Source organism: Acanthochromis polyacanthus, chromosome 18 (assembly GCF_021347895.1).
Source record: "Acanthochromis polyacanthus isolate Apoly-LR-REF ecotype Palm Island chromosome 18, KAUST_Apoly_ChrSc, whole genome shotgun sequence".
Lineage (NCBI taxonomy): Eukaryota > Metazoa > Chordata > Actinopteri > Pomacentridae > Acanthochromis > Acanthochromis polyacanthus.
In genome coordinates this window covers 32,936,722-32,955,811 of record NC_067130.1, presented here as the reverse complement: position 1 = coordinate 32,955,811, position 19,090 = coordinate 32,936,722, and the positions used below count along the sequence as shown (strand labels likewise).

The window sequence follows — 19,090 nt, the reverse complement described above, 5'->3', positions numbered from 1 at the left end:
GGACCGCCGACCGTCTGGAGCAGTGTGGACCGCCGACCGTCTGGAGCAGTGTGGACCTCCAACCTTCGGGAGCAGTTTTGAGATCGCCGATCTTCTGGAGCAGCTGTGGAGCGCTGATATTCTGGAGCGGGTTGTGGATCGCTTCTCCCTCAGTGGGGGTTTGTTCTGTTCCTACCGTCGTGACAGAGAGTGAAACAGCTATAGGTAGCAAGAAATGATAATTCGTTGTGCAAAGACTGAAAGCTGCAGCAAATATATTCTTCTGGCCAGACATTTTTTGTTGTTTTTGTTGTTGTTAGGGAAGAATGTTGAATAATAATAATATTTGGAGAAAAAAAAGTGAATTGAGTGTGTGTGCTTCATTTCTCTGCATGAGATCAATCATTTCTCTGCTGCCTAAGACTTAGAAATTTTAGTGTAAATCTCTTGGTCTTTAAACTCCGAACCGGGACACCGCATCCAGACCGTGAGGTTTATTTTTGCAGTTTGTTTGGACCTAGTTACAATAAGACAGATGATACAAAGTAGAAGTGTCATGGTTCCTCTTCGATGTGCGGAGGTTGAATAACATGTCTGGTGACACTGTTACTTTTGATATAATATGATTTTATTATAAAAAGTGTCTGAACAGGCACCACGGTCTGCCTGGAAGGAGCCTGCCAATTGATTCCTCCTCGAACAAAGAAGTCAGGACGCTTTTATACCTTCTGGTGAAGGATAGAATTACAACATGTGGTTCATGTTTGAAGACCCCTTACTCAAAAACAAGACCGCCCTTGAGTAGAACCCCTCGGCTCTGCAATCCCAAAGGACCTATCCATCTTCTAGCGAGACATGCGTGCCCCAAAAACAACAGGTCATCTGTTCCTGAGACTGAAAAACACATTCCAGTGACATGGGGAGAATTAGTCACGCATGTAATTAAGATAAGATAAGATAATCCTTTATTGATCCCCAGAGGGGAAATTGAAGTATTGCAGCAGCACAGGGCAAATACAAGGATACAAGGGTAGTAGCATGCATTGGGTTCCATTCAGGCTCTATCTGTGGTCCACACCAGAGCAGACACTACATATAACAAGCAACTCATATCAGATATTAGAACAAACAAAACAGATTCCATTCTACTAACTTCAGACCTGCCAACCTGTACGCATTTTGCGTAGCAGGTACGCAATTTGACATCAAAATACGCTGGTACGCTCCGCCTCATTAAACTACTCAAAAAGCTGCAGACATCTGTGAGTGCTGTTAGAAATGTGGACGTGCAATGCTCATGCCTGACAACATGATGCAGCAGTGTAGTGGTGCAATTTCAACCAATCATCACAGAGTAGCGGAGAATAAGGAGTCTGCCGAACCCTTGTTGGCCCGCTCTCTCCTGTCCTCTGCCTCCCTCCGCCTCTCTCCCCGTTCCCCGTGCTCCCACCCGCAGTAACTGGCGGTTAAAACAGTAAAATGGTGTGTGTGTCTCTGTGTGTGTGTGCGCGCGTGCCCTCCCAAGCCGTGATTTGGAGAGGCATCTGGCTGCAGACCTCCACTGTCAGGACCAATGGGTATATATATATAGGTGTACACACGTGGACAAAATTGTTGGTACCCCTCAGTTAAAGAAGAAAAAACCCACAATTCTCACTGAAATCACTTGAAACTCACAAAAGTAACAATAAATAAAAATTTATTGAAAATTAAATAATCAAAATCAGCCATCACTTTTGAATTGTTGATTAAAATAATTATTTAAAAAAACAAACTAATGAAATAGGGCTGGACAAAAATGATGGTACCCATAACTTAATATTTTGTTGCACAACCTTTTGAGGCAATCACTGCAATTAAACGATTTCTGTATTTGTCAATGAGCGTTCTGCAGCTGTCAACAGGTATTTTGGCCCACTCCTCATGAGCAAACAGCTCCAGTTGTCTCAGGTTTGATGGGTGTCTTCTCCAAATGGCATGTTTCAGCTCCTTCCACATATGTTCAATGGGATTCAGATCTGGGCTCATAGAAGGCCACTTTAGAATAGTCCAACGCTTTTCTCTCAGCCATTCTTGGGTGTTTTTGGCTGTGTGTTTTGGATCGTTGTCCTGTTGGAAGACCCATGACCTGCGACTGAGACCAAGCTTTCTGACACTAGGCAGCACATTTCTCTCCAGAATGCCTTGATAGTCTTCAGATTTCATCGTACCTCGCACACTTTCAAGACACCCTGTGCCAGATGCAGCAAAGCAGCCCCAAAACATTACTGAGCCTCCTCCATGTTTCACCGTAGGGACAGTGTTCTTTTCTTCGTATGCTTGGTTTTTGAGTCTATGAACATAGAGTTGATGTGCCTTACCAAAAAGCTCCAGTTTGGTCTCATCTGTCCAAAGGACATTCTCCCAGAAGCTTTGTGGCTTGTCAACATGCATTTTTGCAAATTCCAGTCTCGCTTTTTTATGAGTTTTTTTCAGCAGTGGTGTCCTCCTTGGTCGTCTCCCATGAAGTCCACTTTGGCTCAAACGACGACGAATGGTGCGATCTGACACTGATGTACCTTGGCCTTGGAGTTCACCTTTAATTTCTTTGGAGGTTGCTCTGGGCTCTTTGGATACAATTCCAACGATCCGTCTCTTCAATTTGTCATCAATTTTCCTCTTGCGGCCACGTCCAGGGAGGTTGGCTACTGTCCCGTGGGTCTTGAACTTCTGAATAATATGAGCCACTGTTGTCACAGGAACTTCAAGCTGTTTAGAGATGGTCTTATAGCCTTTACCTTTAAGATGTTTGTCTATAATTTTTTTTCGGATGTCCTGGGACAATTCTCTCCTTCGCTTTCTGTTGTCCATGTTCAGTGTGGTACACACCTTTTCACCAAACAGCAGGGTGACTACTTGTCTCCCTTTAAATAGGCAGACTGACTGATTATGAGTTTGGAAACACCTGTGATGTCAATTAAATGACACACCTGAGTTAATCATGTCACTCTGGTCAAATAGTTTTCAATCTTTTATAGAGGTACCATCATTTTTGTCCAGGCCTGTTTCATTAGTTTGTTTTTTTTAAATAATTATGTTAATCAACAATTCAAAAGTAATGACTGTTTTTGATTATTTAATTTTCAATAAATTTTTATTTATTGTTACTTTTGTGAGTTTCAAGTGATTTCAGTGAGAATTGTGGGTTTTTCCTTCTTTAACTGAGGGGTACCAACAATTTTGTCCATGTGTGTATATAAAGGTGTATATATTATAAGTGTATATTCTAGGGATGCAAATGATTGTGTAATACAATTATTGATGGTTGCTTCATCTTATCAACCGATGATCCACCAATTGATGAAAGGCAATTTTTTGTTGAGAAGCTGAACTCCCTTCTGAGTCAATTGCAATGTTTGTTTCAAACAAGGTCTGATAAATGCCTGATTAATAGTCAATTGTCTGCACCCCTAGTACATAACCATATGTGATGTCGCCAACCCCCCTGGCATGTATATATGTGATGTATGTATGTATACATTTATTTCCCCCTTTCTTCCTTTTTTATCTTTTTTCTTCTTCTTTTCGTTTTTTTTCTTTTATTTTTTTCTTTCTCTCTTTTTAGTTTACTTTTTATTCTTCAGTGTTATTTTTTGTTCTCTTTTATTAATATTACCTAATGGTATTGCTATTGACTTATGATCACTGTATATTGTAAAACTAAATTAAAAAAGGAGCAATTAGCAAAAAAAAAAAAAAAAGGACCAATGACGCTCTATATATACGTCATTGGTTTCTGCCGGAACTTCACAGTGTGACACCCGGCGGATGTAAACAAAGAAGCATGAGCAGAGTTAGCTTCACTGCTGTGTGGACTGAGCTCTAAAACGGCTGTTTTATCGTATGAATGAGAAATATCAGACCGTTAAAGTAACGATGTGTTCAGTTGAGTATCTGAGAGAGTTGATCAGCGACAGACTAACTGCTGCTGCTGGAGAAATATTCTCAGAGTTTGAAAAAAACATCGTCCAGTACCAGGAGGAGATCGATCGTCAGCGCAGACTTCTGGATGTCCTCTGGAAACCACACATCCCCTTACAGCCCATAGGTGTGTATGAAGAATTCCACTTATAGCATGTGTAGTGGTTGTGTACTCTCTCTTGCATTGTGTAGATAATCAAACTGGGAGCATCCTCCCTATTGGCATGAAATCCGCCGTTTATTTTCAGGAGCTGGTAAAACACACTGATATTACTCTCACAGTCGTGCACGTGGTAACCTCCAGATAATTCTAAAAACACAAAACAATTTATTCAGCACGGAGGTGAAACTTAATTAGCATTTTGCTAGCGGAGTTTAAACTGGTCATCTACCACGGCAACCGGGCACAGCAGACTGAGACCGTAATGTGGGGGAACCATAAGCCAGTCGCCTCTCGTTTCTCCGTAGTCAAGCCAGCCGCTCCTGCATTTTCAGTGCGCTCCTACCGTCAGCTTACGGTAAATGCAAGAAGACCGATGCGCAGCAACTATTTCCGGTTTAAAAAATAAAGCGCTGCATTCGCAGATGTATTATACAGCGATGTTTTAAGTTACTGACTCACATTAACTGTCAACTATCGAATTGTACGGCTATTATTTACACTAACTAAATAGCTTAAAGTACAAGAAGCTGAAAACTTGTTTATCTATCTATCTATCTATCTATCTATCATAAAAATTGTGAATTGAAATAAAAAGTGATGTGTGTCATCCCGGTGATCTACTAGTGAAATTCCACACCCGGAAGTCGGTAAAGCGACCTCGGACGGAATAAAAACCTCTGATTGGCTGGGCGGGCAAAGCGTCTCTCTGACTGACCGAAAAGTCTGTCAATCTGAGGGCATAGAATTTATACACAGATCGGATCGTTTTGTAGTTTTGCACCAAATATCTCAGCGGAACCGGAAGTACGATTTCTGATTTGCACCTGTAGAAAACAGAGAATGTGTGACTCGTGGGGAGGATTCGAGTGGTTGTAAGTAGCAATTTGTGTTTGTGTGTTAGAGGACACAGCTATTTTCATGGTAAATTATTTCACATACTTATTGCACAAGTTCACATTCAGATTTGCACATATTCAAATTCTCACTTCAACTTCACTTCGTACAATACAGGTGCACAAATATGTTTTGCACTTAGTGTGCTGCAACAATAGGTGCAAAATGTGAGCGTGTCAGTGTTGAAATATGTGACTTGTAGAGAAGGATTTGTGCACCTGTAAATATGATTTGTGCACCTGTAAATGTGATTTGTGCACCTGTAATTACGATTTTGTGAATGTGTATTTTTGTGTTGTATTTGTGGGAAGAAAAAAATCGACACACACAAGAAATTATTTTACAAGTACACAACTCATAGAGTGTGGGAATTCAGATTTGCTGATACACATACAAATTCAATGTATACAACTACAAATTCAGTGTTACAGGTGCTCAAACATTTTGCACCTGAAATACCTCCATAACAGAGACTCACAGAGGAACAAAGACACACAGGAACAGAGACAGAGTGTCTTTTAAGTTTATTTTACATTCAATGGGCAGTATGTAATAATAATATAGTTGTGGGTTGATTGGTTGGTTGGTTCTCAATTCTTTGTATGTTACATTTTTATAGGAAATGTTCTCTTTCATTCTCTCTTAAAAAGTAACTCAACCCACATTGATAGCATAACGTCTAATATGTCTGTAAATTGTTACTTCTTGTGTGAAACTGGAAACTGAAATTAAATTATTATTGTGGACCTGTAGTCATTGTCCGACTGTTCATTTGAATGCTTATGCTAGATTAGGCAGGGAAATCTGTTGGCACACCAGCCCCACCAAGATTTTTTTTCACCAGCCGCCACTGTTAGAGAGTATAGAAGTCGTGTTCAACTGCATTCCACTATTAACATGTTGGGTTTCACTGATGAGTCAAATCAACAGTACAGTAACCAGCAGTAAAATAAGAATAACATTAAGGAAGGCTGAAGAGGACAGCAGCTTTATTCAGACAGATTTTACTCAGGGATGAGAATTTTCCGCGGATTCGCGGAATTCCATGGATTTTATCATTGCCAGGGTCATTCTTGTGAATCGTCTAAATTCGAGGAGAAAATTTTTTTGGGGGGGTGAGGTATGTTTATGGTCGACGAGTCGTAATATCGAACGGCTGCTAATATCCACCGCGCTGAATGCTAGCCGCCACTCAGTGAGAGCAGTCATGTACAGTACTGTAATCGAATCACCATGAAGTGTAGAGTCCAGGGATGGGAATTTGCCACGGATCCGCTGATTTCATTTCAAGTTTGAACACTTTATTGTCGCTGATACTCCCGCGAGATGGTAACGACGTTAACGATAGCTTGTTAACGACGATTGTAAACGGTCCAGCGATTGGAAGTGTGCCCCCCCACCCCACCCCCCGCTCAACAACTTTCCGCTGGAATCAGAACTTGCTGATCCCATCTCTGTTTTACTGGATCCCATCAAACCTGTCTGTGTGGTGTGTAGAAAAGTACCCAGTGGTGTTTACCATTAGAATCTTTGTGATCCTGTATCCACTGTGGAAAACAACATGTTCATAGAAATGTCCAGTCATTTGGAGATGCTTGTATCATTCCTGCTGCTGTGTCATGGCTCCAAGACTTCAATTATAAACTATCATATTCTTTTTGCGTCAAACATTCGACTCTTGAGCTGATTCTGTTGGAGACAGCCAGTCCTGGACAAAGTGACAGATGTGTGTTCTCTCATCATCACAGTAGTAACCATTATCTTTTGTCTCTTTGTCCCTCCAGAGCTCCCACAGTCTTATGTCTGTGACAATGAGAAGACTGTCGTTGACCATCAGCCCCATGACCAGGAGAGAAACTCCACGGTGGACCATGAGGACCCAGAGCCTCTACGGATTAAAGACCAGCAGGAGGAACTCTGCACCAGTCTGGACCAATCAAACCCAGAGTTTTCTCAAATTAAAATGGAACAGGAAGAATTGTGCACCAGTCTGGACCAATTAAACCCAGAGTTACCACAAATTAAAGTGGAACAGGATGAACGCTGCTCCAGTCAGGAGGAAGAGTTAATTGGATCGAAACAGGAGACTGATACCTTTGAGGTGACTCCTGCTGATGAGGAAAGTGAGCACAGTGAACCAAAACCAAACAATGATCAGCTCCTGTTTCACATCTCTTGTGTAGCTGAGAGCCCAGATCAGGAAGGAAGCAAGGATGTAGACTCAGGATCAACTGGATGTATCGAGCAGAAACCAAGACATCAGAGTAACAGCAGTCACAGTAATGATGTAGACAATGCTCCATTGCCAGCGAGACAGTGTGATAATGACAAGGCAAGAAAATCTGCAACATGTGAGGTCTGTGGAAAAGCTTTTAGGCGTAAATCAGATTTAATCATACATCGCAGAACCCACACAGGTGAGAAGCCGTATTCTTGTGAAACCTGTGGAAAAAGCTTCAGTCAACAGGACTATTTGACTGCCCACATGAGATGTCACACAGGTGAGAAGCTGTATGTTTGTAACACTTGTGGAAAAAGATTTTCTGGTTCATCAGCATATCATAAGCACATGGCAGTTCACAAAATGGGAAAGCCATATTCTTGTGGAATCTGTGGAAAAAGCTTTAGTCAACGTTCCAATTTGACTCCCCACATGAGACGTCACACAGGTGAGACGCCATATGTTTGTGGAATCTGTGAAAAAAGCTTTAGTCATCGGTCCTATTTGACTACCCACATGAGATGTCACACAGGTGAGAAGCCATATGCTTGTGGAATCTGTGAAAAAAGCTTTAGTCAACATTCCAATTTGACTGCCCACATGAGATGTCACACAGGTGAGAAGCCGTTTTCTTGTGACACCTGTGGAAAAAGCTTCAGTCTTCGGGGCTCTTTGACTGTCCACATGAGACGTCACACAGGTGAGATGCCGTATTCTTGTGGAATCTGTGGAAAAAGCTTCAAACATAGTTGTCGATTAAAAGCACACATGAGAATCCACACAGCTGAGAAGTCGTGATCCTGAAACATCTGTGGAAAACATAATGTCAGAACTAAGGTTGAAACATGGAAGAATTGGTACAGGTTAAAAGTAGATGTTTTAGATTTAAAGCACCTTTAGTCTGTGCTTCAACAACAATTGTGAGGAAGTATGTAAGCAATCCTTGATGATTAGACCAGATGGAGTCTGGACTGTGGTGGTGGTGGAGCAGGCAGAAGAACCAAACTGAATGTCTGGATGGATATGGTATTGGTACAGACTGCTACATTTCTGCTATCATGACATCCTTCATCAGCAGAGCAGTGATTGGAGATATTGTGAAGCTGTTTGGAACATTTTCACATCCTGCTGAGAGAACATGGCTGTTCAGGTGTGAACATACTGCTGGAATCCACTCAGCTTGAGCTCTGCTGTCTTTAAAGGAAAAGGAGGCAACGAGATACAGAGACATTGTGACAGTAGGACACAACAGAGTGTGTCACTGCAGCAGAGGAGATCTGGACATGAAATAAAGTTGTAATAAAACGTCTACAGCTCCATGACTGCTTCATGAAATGTTTTGAATGTTTTCAAACAGTTGAACATTTACAAGTTGTTTCATAATGAATGTAACACTGAAGATCCCCAGCAAGAATATCTCTGAGTCAGATATCAAGGACATAACCAACATTATTGTGTTTTGAAGCAACAGACACGTGGTTTTACTAGTAGTAGCTGATACACTCCTGCAAATTTCAAAACCAGAAATGTTAAAAACAGGTGAAGCTGTGCTGCAGTTTCTGCTGGTTAGATAAAGGTCTTGTGCTATTTATTCCTTCTGTTGTCACCACATAGGTCATCTGTGTGATTTGTTAGTAGGATCTCATTGTGTGGTCATACAGCACATTGAACCCTTGTATTGTCTTAACGTCCTGAACACTCCTCCTGTCCTCAGGGTCAAAAATGACCTGCCTCCACTTAGCCTCTAAAATAGAGCAGCTTAATGGAATTTTAACCAAAAATCTATTTTACATGAAGAAACAACCTGTCATGCATCACACACTTTGTGAATGTCTCTGTTTTTGCTTCCTCAGAGGGTACAAAGACTGTATTTAATCAGTGAACACCATTCATTTTTATACCATTGTTCATGCTGTAACTGTTTTCTTTCTTTAAGTAGAGGTTTGTTATCATGATTATTGCTGCTAAAGGTACTGCATAGGTGTAAGCATTTCTTGTTTTGCAAGAGATAATACTTCTATAGACTAATAAAGTACCAGAAATGTGCAGAAGTGAACTTGAAATGCATTTTTGAAGGGAAACAACAGTGTACTGCATACTGTGAAATGGAATGTAAAACTACAAAACTCAACTAAAAAATGCTAGAATTATCTCATCTTTTGAATCCTTGCTCCCACTGACAAGATGCATAACCTACATCAATCATAAGAGTAGAAAAAATATCAGAATTAAGCAAATTATTACGAACATATTAAGCTCTAATTAACACATGGAGGACAGAATGCAGCTGTATTTGTCACATGTGCAGCACACAGTATTTGTTTTCCAGTCCTCCTTGTTACTCCTGGATGACTGAAAAAAAATCTGATCTCTGACCTGCTGGGTACTGAAACCTGAAAACTGCCCTCATGGCTTCAGCAAAGAGAGAACTGGTGGTGTTGTCATGTGCAGCACCTTTCTAACCTCTGAACACATTCCCCGTTAGTAAACGATGCTTTAAAGAAATGTTTCATTTGTTTGAAGTTAAAACTTGAGATTTGTTGTGGATGGTTGATGTGGCACCTGCACAAGAAAGTTTTAGTTTATCTAAGATCAATCAGTCGCACGCATCATCTAAGTTTTTCATTTTGTGCGTTTGTGCACACGCACGTGCGTGTCTATGTGCGTCGTTGTGGTTGTAGAGGTGTGTGTGATGTGGATGTGTGTTTTAGTCCTATGTGACTGATTTTTAACTGCTGGGTAAAAAATGACCCGAAGACAGTCTTTGTACCCTGGTGGTGTACAGCTTTGATGAAAATGAGGCTCTTCTCTTTTTTCATCTGATTGTGACACAGCTCACATCGCTTCACTCTCATTCTCATGTCACACTCCTTTGCATAGTGTCCCTGCTCATTACACACATGACACCAGAATTCCCATTTGGACATTCATACATTCTCATTACTGAAGGATGTGACCCTACTGTATACACCGTCTGCAGACTTTCACCTGGCTATCCTGGATTACATGGACATATTCGGGGTCTGTCACGTTCAATATGGCAGCGACTGAACATAGTCAGTGAATTTTACCTTGACATACCTTGTGCCATCAGCGATATTATATATTGTATTATACAGCAAAAGCCTTCCAGGGGTCCTCATCGGCACAGTCTGCTTTCCTGCACAAACCTTTCACGATCTTCACCGCAGACTCTGCTTTGCCATTAGATTTTGGGTGTCTTGGGGAGGACATGACTTGTTCGAAACCCCACTGCTTTGCAAATGCCCTAAACTCTCTGCAGTCAAACTGACCTCCACAGTCAGAGATGACCCGGCCAGGGATGCCATATCGTGCAAATTGAGCCTTGCACCTTCGAATGGTCGTTTCTGCTGACAGGTCTGGGAGTAGATCAATCTCCCAGAAGTCAGAGTAGTGATCCACCATGATGAGGAAATCCTGCCTCGCGTAGCTGAACAGGTCCATGCTCACCAGCTGCCAGGGACGTGTGGGGAGAGGATGTGACATTATGGTCTCTTTTTGTTGTTCCTGTTCATACTCATTACACACTGAGCACTGCTGTACAAAGTCTTTAATTTCCCCCTGCATGTTGGGCCAGAAGAGAGTATCGCGGGCCTGTCTGTAACAAACCTCACCCCCCACGTGGTTGTAGTGTATCCTTCTCAGCATCTCGGGATGCACTGCTTTAGAAATAACACGCTGGCTCCTAAAGAGCACACCGTCCTGTGCGCTTATTTCATCTCTGATGGCCCAATATTCTCTGATGCGATGGGGCATTCCTCTTTGTGTTCTGACCATCCCCCCAGCACAACCGACTTGAGTGTTTGAAGACACACGTCCTCCTCTGTATGTTTCCGAATCTGTGCCAGGCGTTGGCTGGTGACGTTTAGATAGTCTGCATGCTGAATGGCCACTGTGTCATACTGCTCCTGCTGCATGTTGCAGACCATTTCACGTCTGTAGTGAGTGTCTGTTTTCTGTGGCGGGGTGGTGGCTCTGCTGAGCGTGTTACTTATGTACATTTCAAGGCCTGACTTGTATACCACTGTGAGGTAGTAGTTGTGAAGCGTAAGGAGCATGCTCTGCAGATGCTTTGGTGCACTGAGAAGGGGCTTGTTGAAGATCGACACCATTGGACAGTGGTCAGTCTCTGCCGTCACATCACCCCTCCCATAGAGGTAGTAGTGGAAGGGTTGACAAGCAAATACGATGCTCAAGCACTCCTTTTCAATCTGTGCATAGTTCTACTCTGTCTGGTTTAGTGTACGGGAGGCAAATGCAATTGGCTGTCCATCCTGAAGCAGACAGCAGCCCAGACCAGTCTGACTGGAGTCGCTTTGTATAGTGACTGGCTTGGTAACATCATAATAGCATAGTACTGGTACCGCAGTGACCAGCGTCTTGATTTCCATCATAGCATCCTCATGCTTGGGCAGCCAGTGCCACGGAACCTCTTTGTCCAGCAACCTTCTCAGCGGTTCACACACCTCTGACAAGCGGGGCATGAACCTTGACAAGTAGCTAACAAAGCCAACACATCGTTGGAGACCCTTTGCATCTGTGGGGTTTGGCATGTCCAAGACTGCCCTGACCTTCTCAGGGTCTGGGGGCTGGAACCAGCGGCCCCTCTGGGGGGCGGAGCTGGAACTGGCGGCCTCTCCGGGGGCGGAGCTGGAACCGGTGGCCCCTCCGGGGGCGGAGGTGGAACCAGGGCCGGGAGCCCCTCCGGGGGCAGAGCGGGGGTCTGGACTGGGGACTGAACTGGGCCAGAACCGGACTGTACTTGAGATGGACTGGACAATGGCTGACCTGGGCTAGGATTGGACTGGATTTGAGCTGGACTGGACAACTGTTGGACTGACTTGAGCTGGGCGAAACTGGACTGGACCTGAACTGGACTGGGTTAGAACTGGACTGGATAGCTAGCTGGACTGGGAAACTAGCTGGACTGGGCTGGACTGGACTGAATAACTGGCTGGACAGGACAGGACAGGGACCAGTAGCTGGGCTGGACTGGGCTGAAACTGAGCTGGACTTGAGTTGGACTGAATGGACTGGAGGGTCAGTTACTGGAGGGACAGGAGGGACTGACTGAACTTGAGGGACAGGAGGAACTGACTGAACTGGAGAAACTGGAAGGCCTGGAGGGACAAAAGGGATAGGAGGGACAAAAAAGGACTGGAGGGACAGGACAGGAGAGACCACTCCTGCAGGGGAGCCACAGGGTGTTGAAAAGGCCACTGCAGGAGGACCACTTGATGTTAAAGTGACGCAAAGTCTCAGCAGGTGTTGGGGGGAGGCACTACATTTAATCAAGGTGGCTGAGGAGAAGCAATGCCACCTCGAAGCTGCCGAGGAGGCGCTACGCCTCTTCAAGGACCCAGGGGAGGCGGGGCGCCTCACCAAGGGCTCAGGGGAGGCGGGACGCCTCACCAAGGCCGCGGGGAAGGCGGAACGCTTTGACAAGGATGCGGGGAAGGCGGAACGCTTCGACAAGGATGCGGAGGAGGCGGGACGCCTCGACGAGGACGCGGAAGAGGCGAGACCTCTCCTTGAGGCTACCAGGGAGGCGGGCCGCCTCCCTAGAGCAGCAGAGGAGGCGGAACGCCTCCTAAGGGCTGCAGACGGAGCCTTTGGCTCCTTAGGTGCCGCGGGGAAAGCTCTTGGCTTTTCTAAAACCGCAGGGGGAGCGTTAAGCTCCTCTAAAGGCGTCAGGCAGGCTTTATCCCTCTCAGAAGGCGCCGGAGGCGGAGCACCTCGACAAGGACACGGAGGAGGCGGAGTGCCTCGACAAAGCTGCAGGGGAGGCGGAGCGCCTCTTTAAGGATGCAGAGGAGGCGGGACGCCTCCTGAAGGCTGCAGCGGGAGCCTGTTGCTCCTTCAGAGCTGCAGCGAGAGCCTGTTGCTCCTTAGGCACTGCAGCGGGGGCCTTTACCTCCCTTAGAGCTGCAGCGGAAGCCTTTAGTTCCTTTAGAGCAGCAGCGGGAGCCTTAAGCTCTTCCAAGGCCGAGGGGGGAGCGTTAAGCTCCTCTAAAGCCGCGGGGCCCATAAGGGCCGGAGACTGGGCGATGACCCCCACAAGGACAGGAGACGGGGCAATGGGCCCCACAGGAACCGAAGACGGGGGTGAGGCGGCTCGGGGCCTCTCCTCAGCCGGAGGGAGTGAGGTGGCTCGGGGCCTCTCCTCAGCCGGAGGGAGTGAGGTGGCTCGGGGCCTCTCCTCAGCCGGAGGGAGTGAGGCGGCTCGGGGCCTGTCCTCAGCCGGAGGGAGTGAGGCGGCACGGGGCCTGTCCTCAGCCGGAGGGAGTGAGGCAGCACGGGGCCTGTCCTCAGCAGGAGGGAGTGAGGCGGCACGGGGCCTGTCCTCAGCCAGAGGGAGTGGAACAGCACGGGACTGCTCCTCAAACGGGAGGAAGACGGCACGGGGTCTCTCCTCAACGGTGACTACAACCTTCTTGGGAGTTGAGGGGATGCAGAACCCCTCTGGAGCAGGAACCAGGGAACCACAGCGCTTCCTGGCGCCGCGCCTACGGCGACCAGGCTTCTGCGCAGTGGGTGCTATGGCTGGTGGGGAAACAGGATTGGATTGGCTACAGGGTGGAATATTGGTGATGACCGAGTTAACTGATTCAGGAGCAGACAGACTGACAGACTGGGGACAGGTATGGTGAGTGGCTGGGACGGGAAGGGTGACATGTGGCACAGGAGTGTTTAAGAAATCTCTTATGTAATCAGGAAGGTGGCCAATGAGCCAGGGTCTCTGGGCAGCCAATCCTCAACCCCGGGTGACCAGAATATTTCTATGATCCCCCCACCAGTCCCAGTACAAGTCACTGAGGGCACAGAAATACTCCCTATTCTCTTAAGATAAAGAATATCTCCAGGGAAGCCTCTGGGGACCGGGTCGGGGTGCCTGCTGAGTTTGTGATGGGCTGAGAACCTTTTCTCTTGGAACCACGATTTCTCCTGGATGGTATTTTTATTGCCCATCGAGTTCCATCAAAGGGAGAGTACTTGTCATGACCTGACATGATTTGGGAGGTCCTATACGGCCACACTGCACAGAAACAAAAATGGGATTGTGCCTGCTGGGTTCAATTTTGTGGCTGGATCATTCTGTCATGAATCAGACAGGGTTGAACCCAAGCAGCAGGCGAACAGGCAGACAGGTGAAATAATAATGATTTAATGTACATTTATATTTAAACAGAAGACACTCAAAGGGAGGCACGGGTAAGACAGAAAGGGAGAAGCTAAACTGAACTAAGGGTGACGGCTAAGTGCCACGACGAAGTCTAAAACTAAACTAAAGAGGGGAGAGAGGAGATTCACAGATGTCCAGGGAGCGGACGACGTGGTATGGGGCCGAGCCGATGGTGGATGGGGCGAGGACAGAGGCAGGCAGACCGAGAGCAGAGACAGAGGAGGGGTGCAGCGTGGAGTGGGGGGTTCCGGTGTGAGGGAAGAAGACGGAGCCGGCAGAGTAATCCAATGAACTGACTCCAGATAATGGCGTGCGTGTGGGGACGACTGTGTGTGACATGAGGCATGAGTGTAAAGTGCAGAATACGGAGTGCAGAGTGAAGAGTTCAGTCGCAATGATCCAGCACTGAGGAGTGGAGATAGCTGGGTTTTATGCAGCGCTGATTGTTCATTCACTCCAGCTGTGCTGGGAAGCACAGCCGCTCTTCATTAGCCTGACGAGCCCGATCACCGGAGCAGGCGTGACAAGAAGAGGGCTACAGAGTTGGCATTAGAAGGCACAATGAAGAGGTGACAAAAAGTTGTCACATACTGTCCAGGATAATAGACTGTGTGAAATTTTGTGGGGCCTTTGAGTTGGCTTTACGTGGCCATGATGAGAGTGAGGGCTCTGTTAACCCTGGGATATTTCGTGGGTTGGTGGATTTTGTTGCCTCTCTGGATGGAGCTTTGAAAGAGCACCTTGAAACTGCCACTGTTTTTAAGGGTACTTCAAAAACTGTCCAAAATGAGCTCCTGGACTGTATGTTGTCTGTTGCAAGGGAGCAAATAATTAAAGAAGCCCAAAAGAGTGTTTTTGTGTCAATCCAGGCAGATGAGACAACAGATATTTCAACACAGTCACAACTTGTGCTTGTACTACGCTACATTGATGACAAACACAGTGTGCAGGAAAGGTTTTTTGAATTCATTCCTCTGCAGTCAGCTACGTCTGAGTCCATTGCTACTGCATTAACAGAGCGTCTTGCTGCCATCATTCCTGGATCAGAAAAGCAAGCTAATCTGCCAGGCGATGGAGCCAGTGTGATGAGGGGTGCCACTGCAGGTGTTCAGAGGAAAATCAAAGATGTGTACCCAAATGCCCACTATATCCACTGCTATGCACACCAACTCAACCTGATCATGCAGCAGGCCACCTCTCACATTTCCAAGGTGAGAATTTTTTTTTTCTGACCTGGGTGGATTTGCCAGCTTTTTTTCCAGATCACCCAAGCATACAGCTGTTCTTGATCAAATGGTGGCCCATAGACTGCCAACATCCAGCAATGTCAGATGGAACTTTCACAGCCGAGCCATCAAGACTGTGTTTGAGCACAGAGAGGATCTCATTCAGTGATTTGAAAACATACGAGACTCAGGTGACTTTGATGCCAGAACCATCAGAGAGGCAGGAGCCGTGGCCATGCTGCTGGAACATCAGGACTTTAAGTTCTTTCTGGAACTTTTTCACCACATCATGCCACATGTGGACCTCCTCTATGCCAAGCTCCAGAAGAAGAACATAGATGCAGTCCACATAAAAGTGAGCATCCAGCAGTTTGAACAGGACATGGAAAACATCAGGTAATAAGTATTCCTGTCAGTAATATGATCATCACATTTTTCAACATGATCTCTTTTCCCCTTTTTGGTTATTATTATGACTTCTCCTTATCCTTCACAGAAATTCTCTCCATTCCATGGGTGAGCAAAGAAGTGGCTGTCCGACAGCAAAGAGGCATCGGGTACTCGGTTCAGAGGATCGTCAAAGGGTTGCAGAAGAGGTGAGTTTATGTTGTAGAAATCTCATAGTCTATGTTTCATTGGAGGTTGTAATGTTTGTTAGAGGAGAAATGTGTTTTGAAATATGGCATTTAAATATGTCATTGTCATGGTGCAGAGATCATCTAATCACAATCTGTTTAATGAAAATTATTCAAAAATATTAAAAATCACATCACAATTGCAGTAGTCAATAATAGCAAGATATTTTTCCAAAACCATGCAGCAACAGAGGGTAACAGTGTCAACAAAAGTATATTAATTTCACATCTATTTTTTCTCTATATGTTTTTGTATCCTTCACTCTGTAGATCTGCAACACCTTTCTGGGACACACCAAGGAGCGCTTCTCTTTCACCGACCATCTCGTCTGTGCAACCTTGTTGCAGGGGGACAGGTTTGAAGAAGGTTGTTGCTAGAGGTACGGACCCGTACCCGTAGCCTGTGGACTACGGATACGGCACTTGCCATTTGCCAATCAGATACGCGAGATCTGGTCACGTGACTCCCGGTAGACGCTAGCGGTACGGACCCGTAGCATCGGTACTACAGGTACGGACCCTAAACCTGACCCTAACACTAACCCTAACCTTAACCTTTTCTTACCTTTCAACAGTTTGCAGTGGTTAGCAGCTTCTTGACTCGCAAGACTCGCGTACGGGTCCGTATCTGTCTGGCAAATGGAAAGTGCCGTATCCGTAGGCCACAGGCTACGGGTACGGGTCCGTATCTGTAGACACTACCTTTGAAGAACATCACGGGTCATTTCCTGAAGAGGCACTGCAACGCACTTTGAAGGCCTACCCGATGCTGAATGGAAGCAAGCTGAAGACAGAACTCGGTCTCATCTACAGCAAAGTAGAGTTCAGAGCCTGCTGTGGTGCACTGGACCTATTCCAGGTGTTCATGGAGAACAATCTTGAAGTTGTCTTTTCAGAAACTGTCAATCTTTTAAGGATCCTGATCACCACACCCATGACCACAGCTGAAGCAGAGAGGTGTTTCTGAGCCTTGAAAAGAGTGAAAACTTTTCTCAGAAATACCATGACCCAGGAAAGGCTGAATGCCTTGGCCATGCTCTCCATGGAAAAGAGACTTGTTGGTGAAATGACAGACTTCAATCAGAAAGTCATTGATAAATTTGCTGGCCTGAAGGAGAGCAAAATTTATATTCAAGTAATTGTTTTGTTGTGTTGTAATGCCCATCCGCTAGTGCGCCCCCCCCAAAATATTTTATCACCAGTCGCCACTGTTCTCCATCTACCTTTATACACTGTTATTGCATTACACTAACTCTGTTTCTCCCTGTGTCCTTTCTCTGAGTGTCCCTGGTCCCAGAGCTGGATGCTTCAGATCTGTCGTTGCTGTCCCACCAACTGGTCTAGTCTCCATCGTGTCCACTGTGGGATGCTGCTGCTGACCTTCCTCCAGCCCACTGCTTCCAGCTGCTCATTTCCACCAGTCTACTCTGCATCACCCTCACTATACTTGATATGTTCTTCTACATATTTTTGAGTTTCCTACCAGCTATATATATATTACATCTATTGCCAGAGTTGTAAATCCTAATGTGGCAATACTACGAGGGTTGAGGTATTCTGGCTAGTTATCAAATTGCCAACAACACCCCCTGGGGTGTGGGGATACCCCCAGGAAATCCTACCAGAGGAACCACCACTCCAATCCAGGAAGAAGGGCACACAGGTACGAGAGACACCGAGACGCCAAAATGTGTACTAAGAAAATAGAATTTATTTTTCCAATATTCAATCTGTTAAAATAACAAGATGGCAAAGTTAAAAAAAAAAACAAAAAACCCTTAGTGGTGGTGCCACGAGACAGCTCTATAGTAGGTGGCCAAATACAGTGCCTTGTGAAAGTATTCGGCCCCCTTGAACTTTTCAACCTTTCGCCACATTTCAGGCTTCAAACATAAAGATATAAAATTTTAACTTTTTGTCAAGAATCAACAAGTGGGACACAATCGTGAAGTGGAATGAAATGTATTGAATATTTTAAACTTTTTTAACAAATAAAAACCTGAAAAGTGGGGCGTGCAATATTATTCGGCCCCCTTGCATTAATAGTTTGTAGCGCCACCTTTTGCTGCAATTACAGCTGCAAGTCGCTTGGGGTATGTCTCTATCAGTTTTGCACATCGAGAGACTGAAATTCTTGCCCATTCTTTCTTGCAAAACAGCTCGAGCTCAGTGAGGTTGGATGGAGAGCGTTTGTGAACAGCAGTCTTCAGCTCTGCCCACAGATTCTCGATTGGATTCAGGTCTGGACTTTGACTTGGCCATTCTAACACCTGGATACGTTTATTTGTGAACCATTCCATTGTAGATTTGGCTTTATGTTTTGGATCATTGTCCTGTTGGAAGATAAATCTCTGTCCCAGTCTCAGGTCTTTTGCAGACTCCAACAGGTTTTCTTCCAGAATGGTCCTGTATTTGGCTCCATTCATCTTCCCATCAGTTTTAACCATCTTCCCTGTCCCTGCTGAAGAAAAGCAGGCCCAAACCATGAGGCTGCCACCACCATGTTTGACAGTGGGGATGGTGTGTTCAGGGTGATGAGCTGTGTTGCTTTTACGCCAAACATATCGTTTTGCATTGTGGCCAAAAAGTTCGATTTTGGTTTCATCTGACCAGAGCACCTTCTTCCACATGTTTGGTGTGTCTCCCAGGTGGCTTGTGGCAAACTTCAAACCAGACTTTTTATGGATATCTTTGAGAAATGTCTTTCTTCTTGCCACTCTTCCATAAAGGCCAGATTTGTGCAGTGTACGACTGATTGTTGTCCTATGGACAGACTCTCCCACCTCAGCTGTAGATCTCTGCAGTTCA

At 45.4% G+C, this 19,090-nt stretch overlaps 1 protein-coding gene and 1 long non-coding RNA gene across 17 annotated transcripts in view; one reads left to right on the top strand and one right to left on the bottom strand.

Moving 5' to 3' along the window:
• LOC127530802 (zinc finger protein 391-like) overlaps window positions 1-19,090 on the top strand; it is a 281,112-nt gene that overhangs the window by 18,473 nt on the left and 243,549 nt on the right. For 5 of the 16 annotated variants that reach the window (XR_007937466.1, XR_007937462.1, XR_007937467.1 and 2 more), the window contains exon 3: window positions 7,414-8,054. The exons of 5 other annotated variants lie outside the window; for them this stretch is intronic. Coding sequence is in view for 2 of the 11 variants with exons in the window: in XM_051938314.1 (XP_051794274.1) it covers window positions 7,414-8,015 (602 nt within the window). In the remaining 9 variants the exon portion in view is untranslated. Of the gene's footprint in view, window positions 1-23; window positions 345-6,780; window positions 8,794-19,090 lie in introns of those variants that run through there. 6 more of the 16 variants (XR_007937468.1, XR_007937456.1, XR_007937459.1 and 3 more) reach the window with 6 other exon arrangements.
• The window catches only part of LOC127530809 (uncharacterized), a 166,874-nt gene that overhangs the window by 1,026 nt on the left and 146,758 nt on the right, over window positions 1-19,090 (bottom strand). The window lies entirely within an intron of this gene.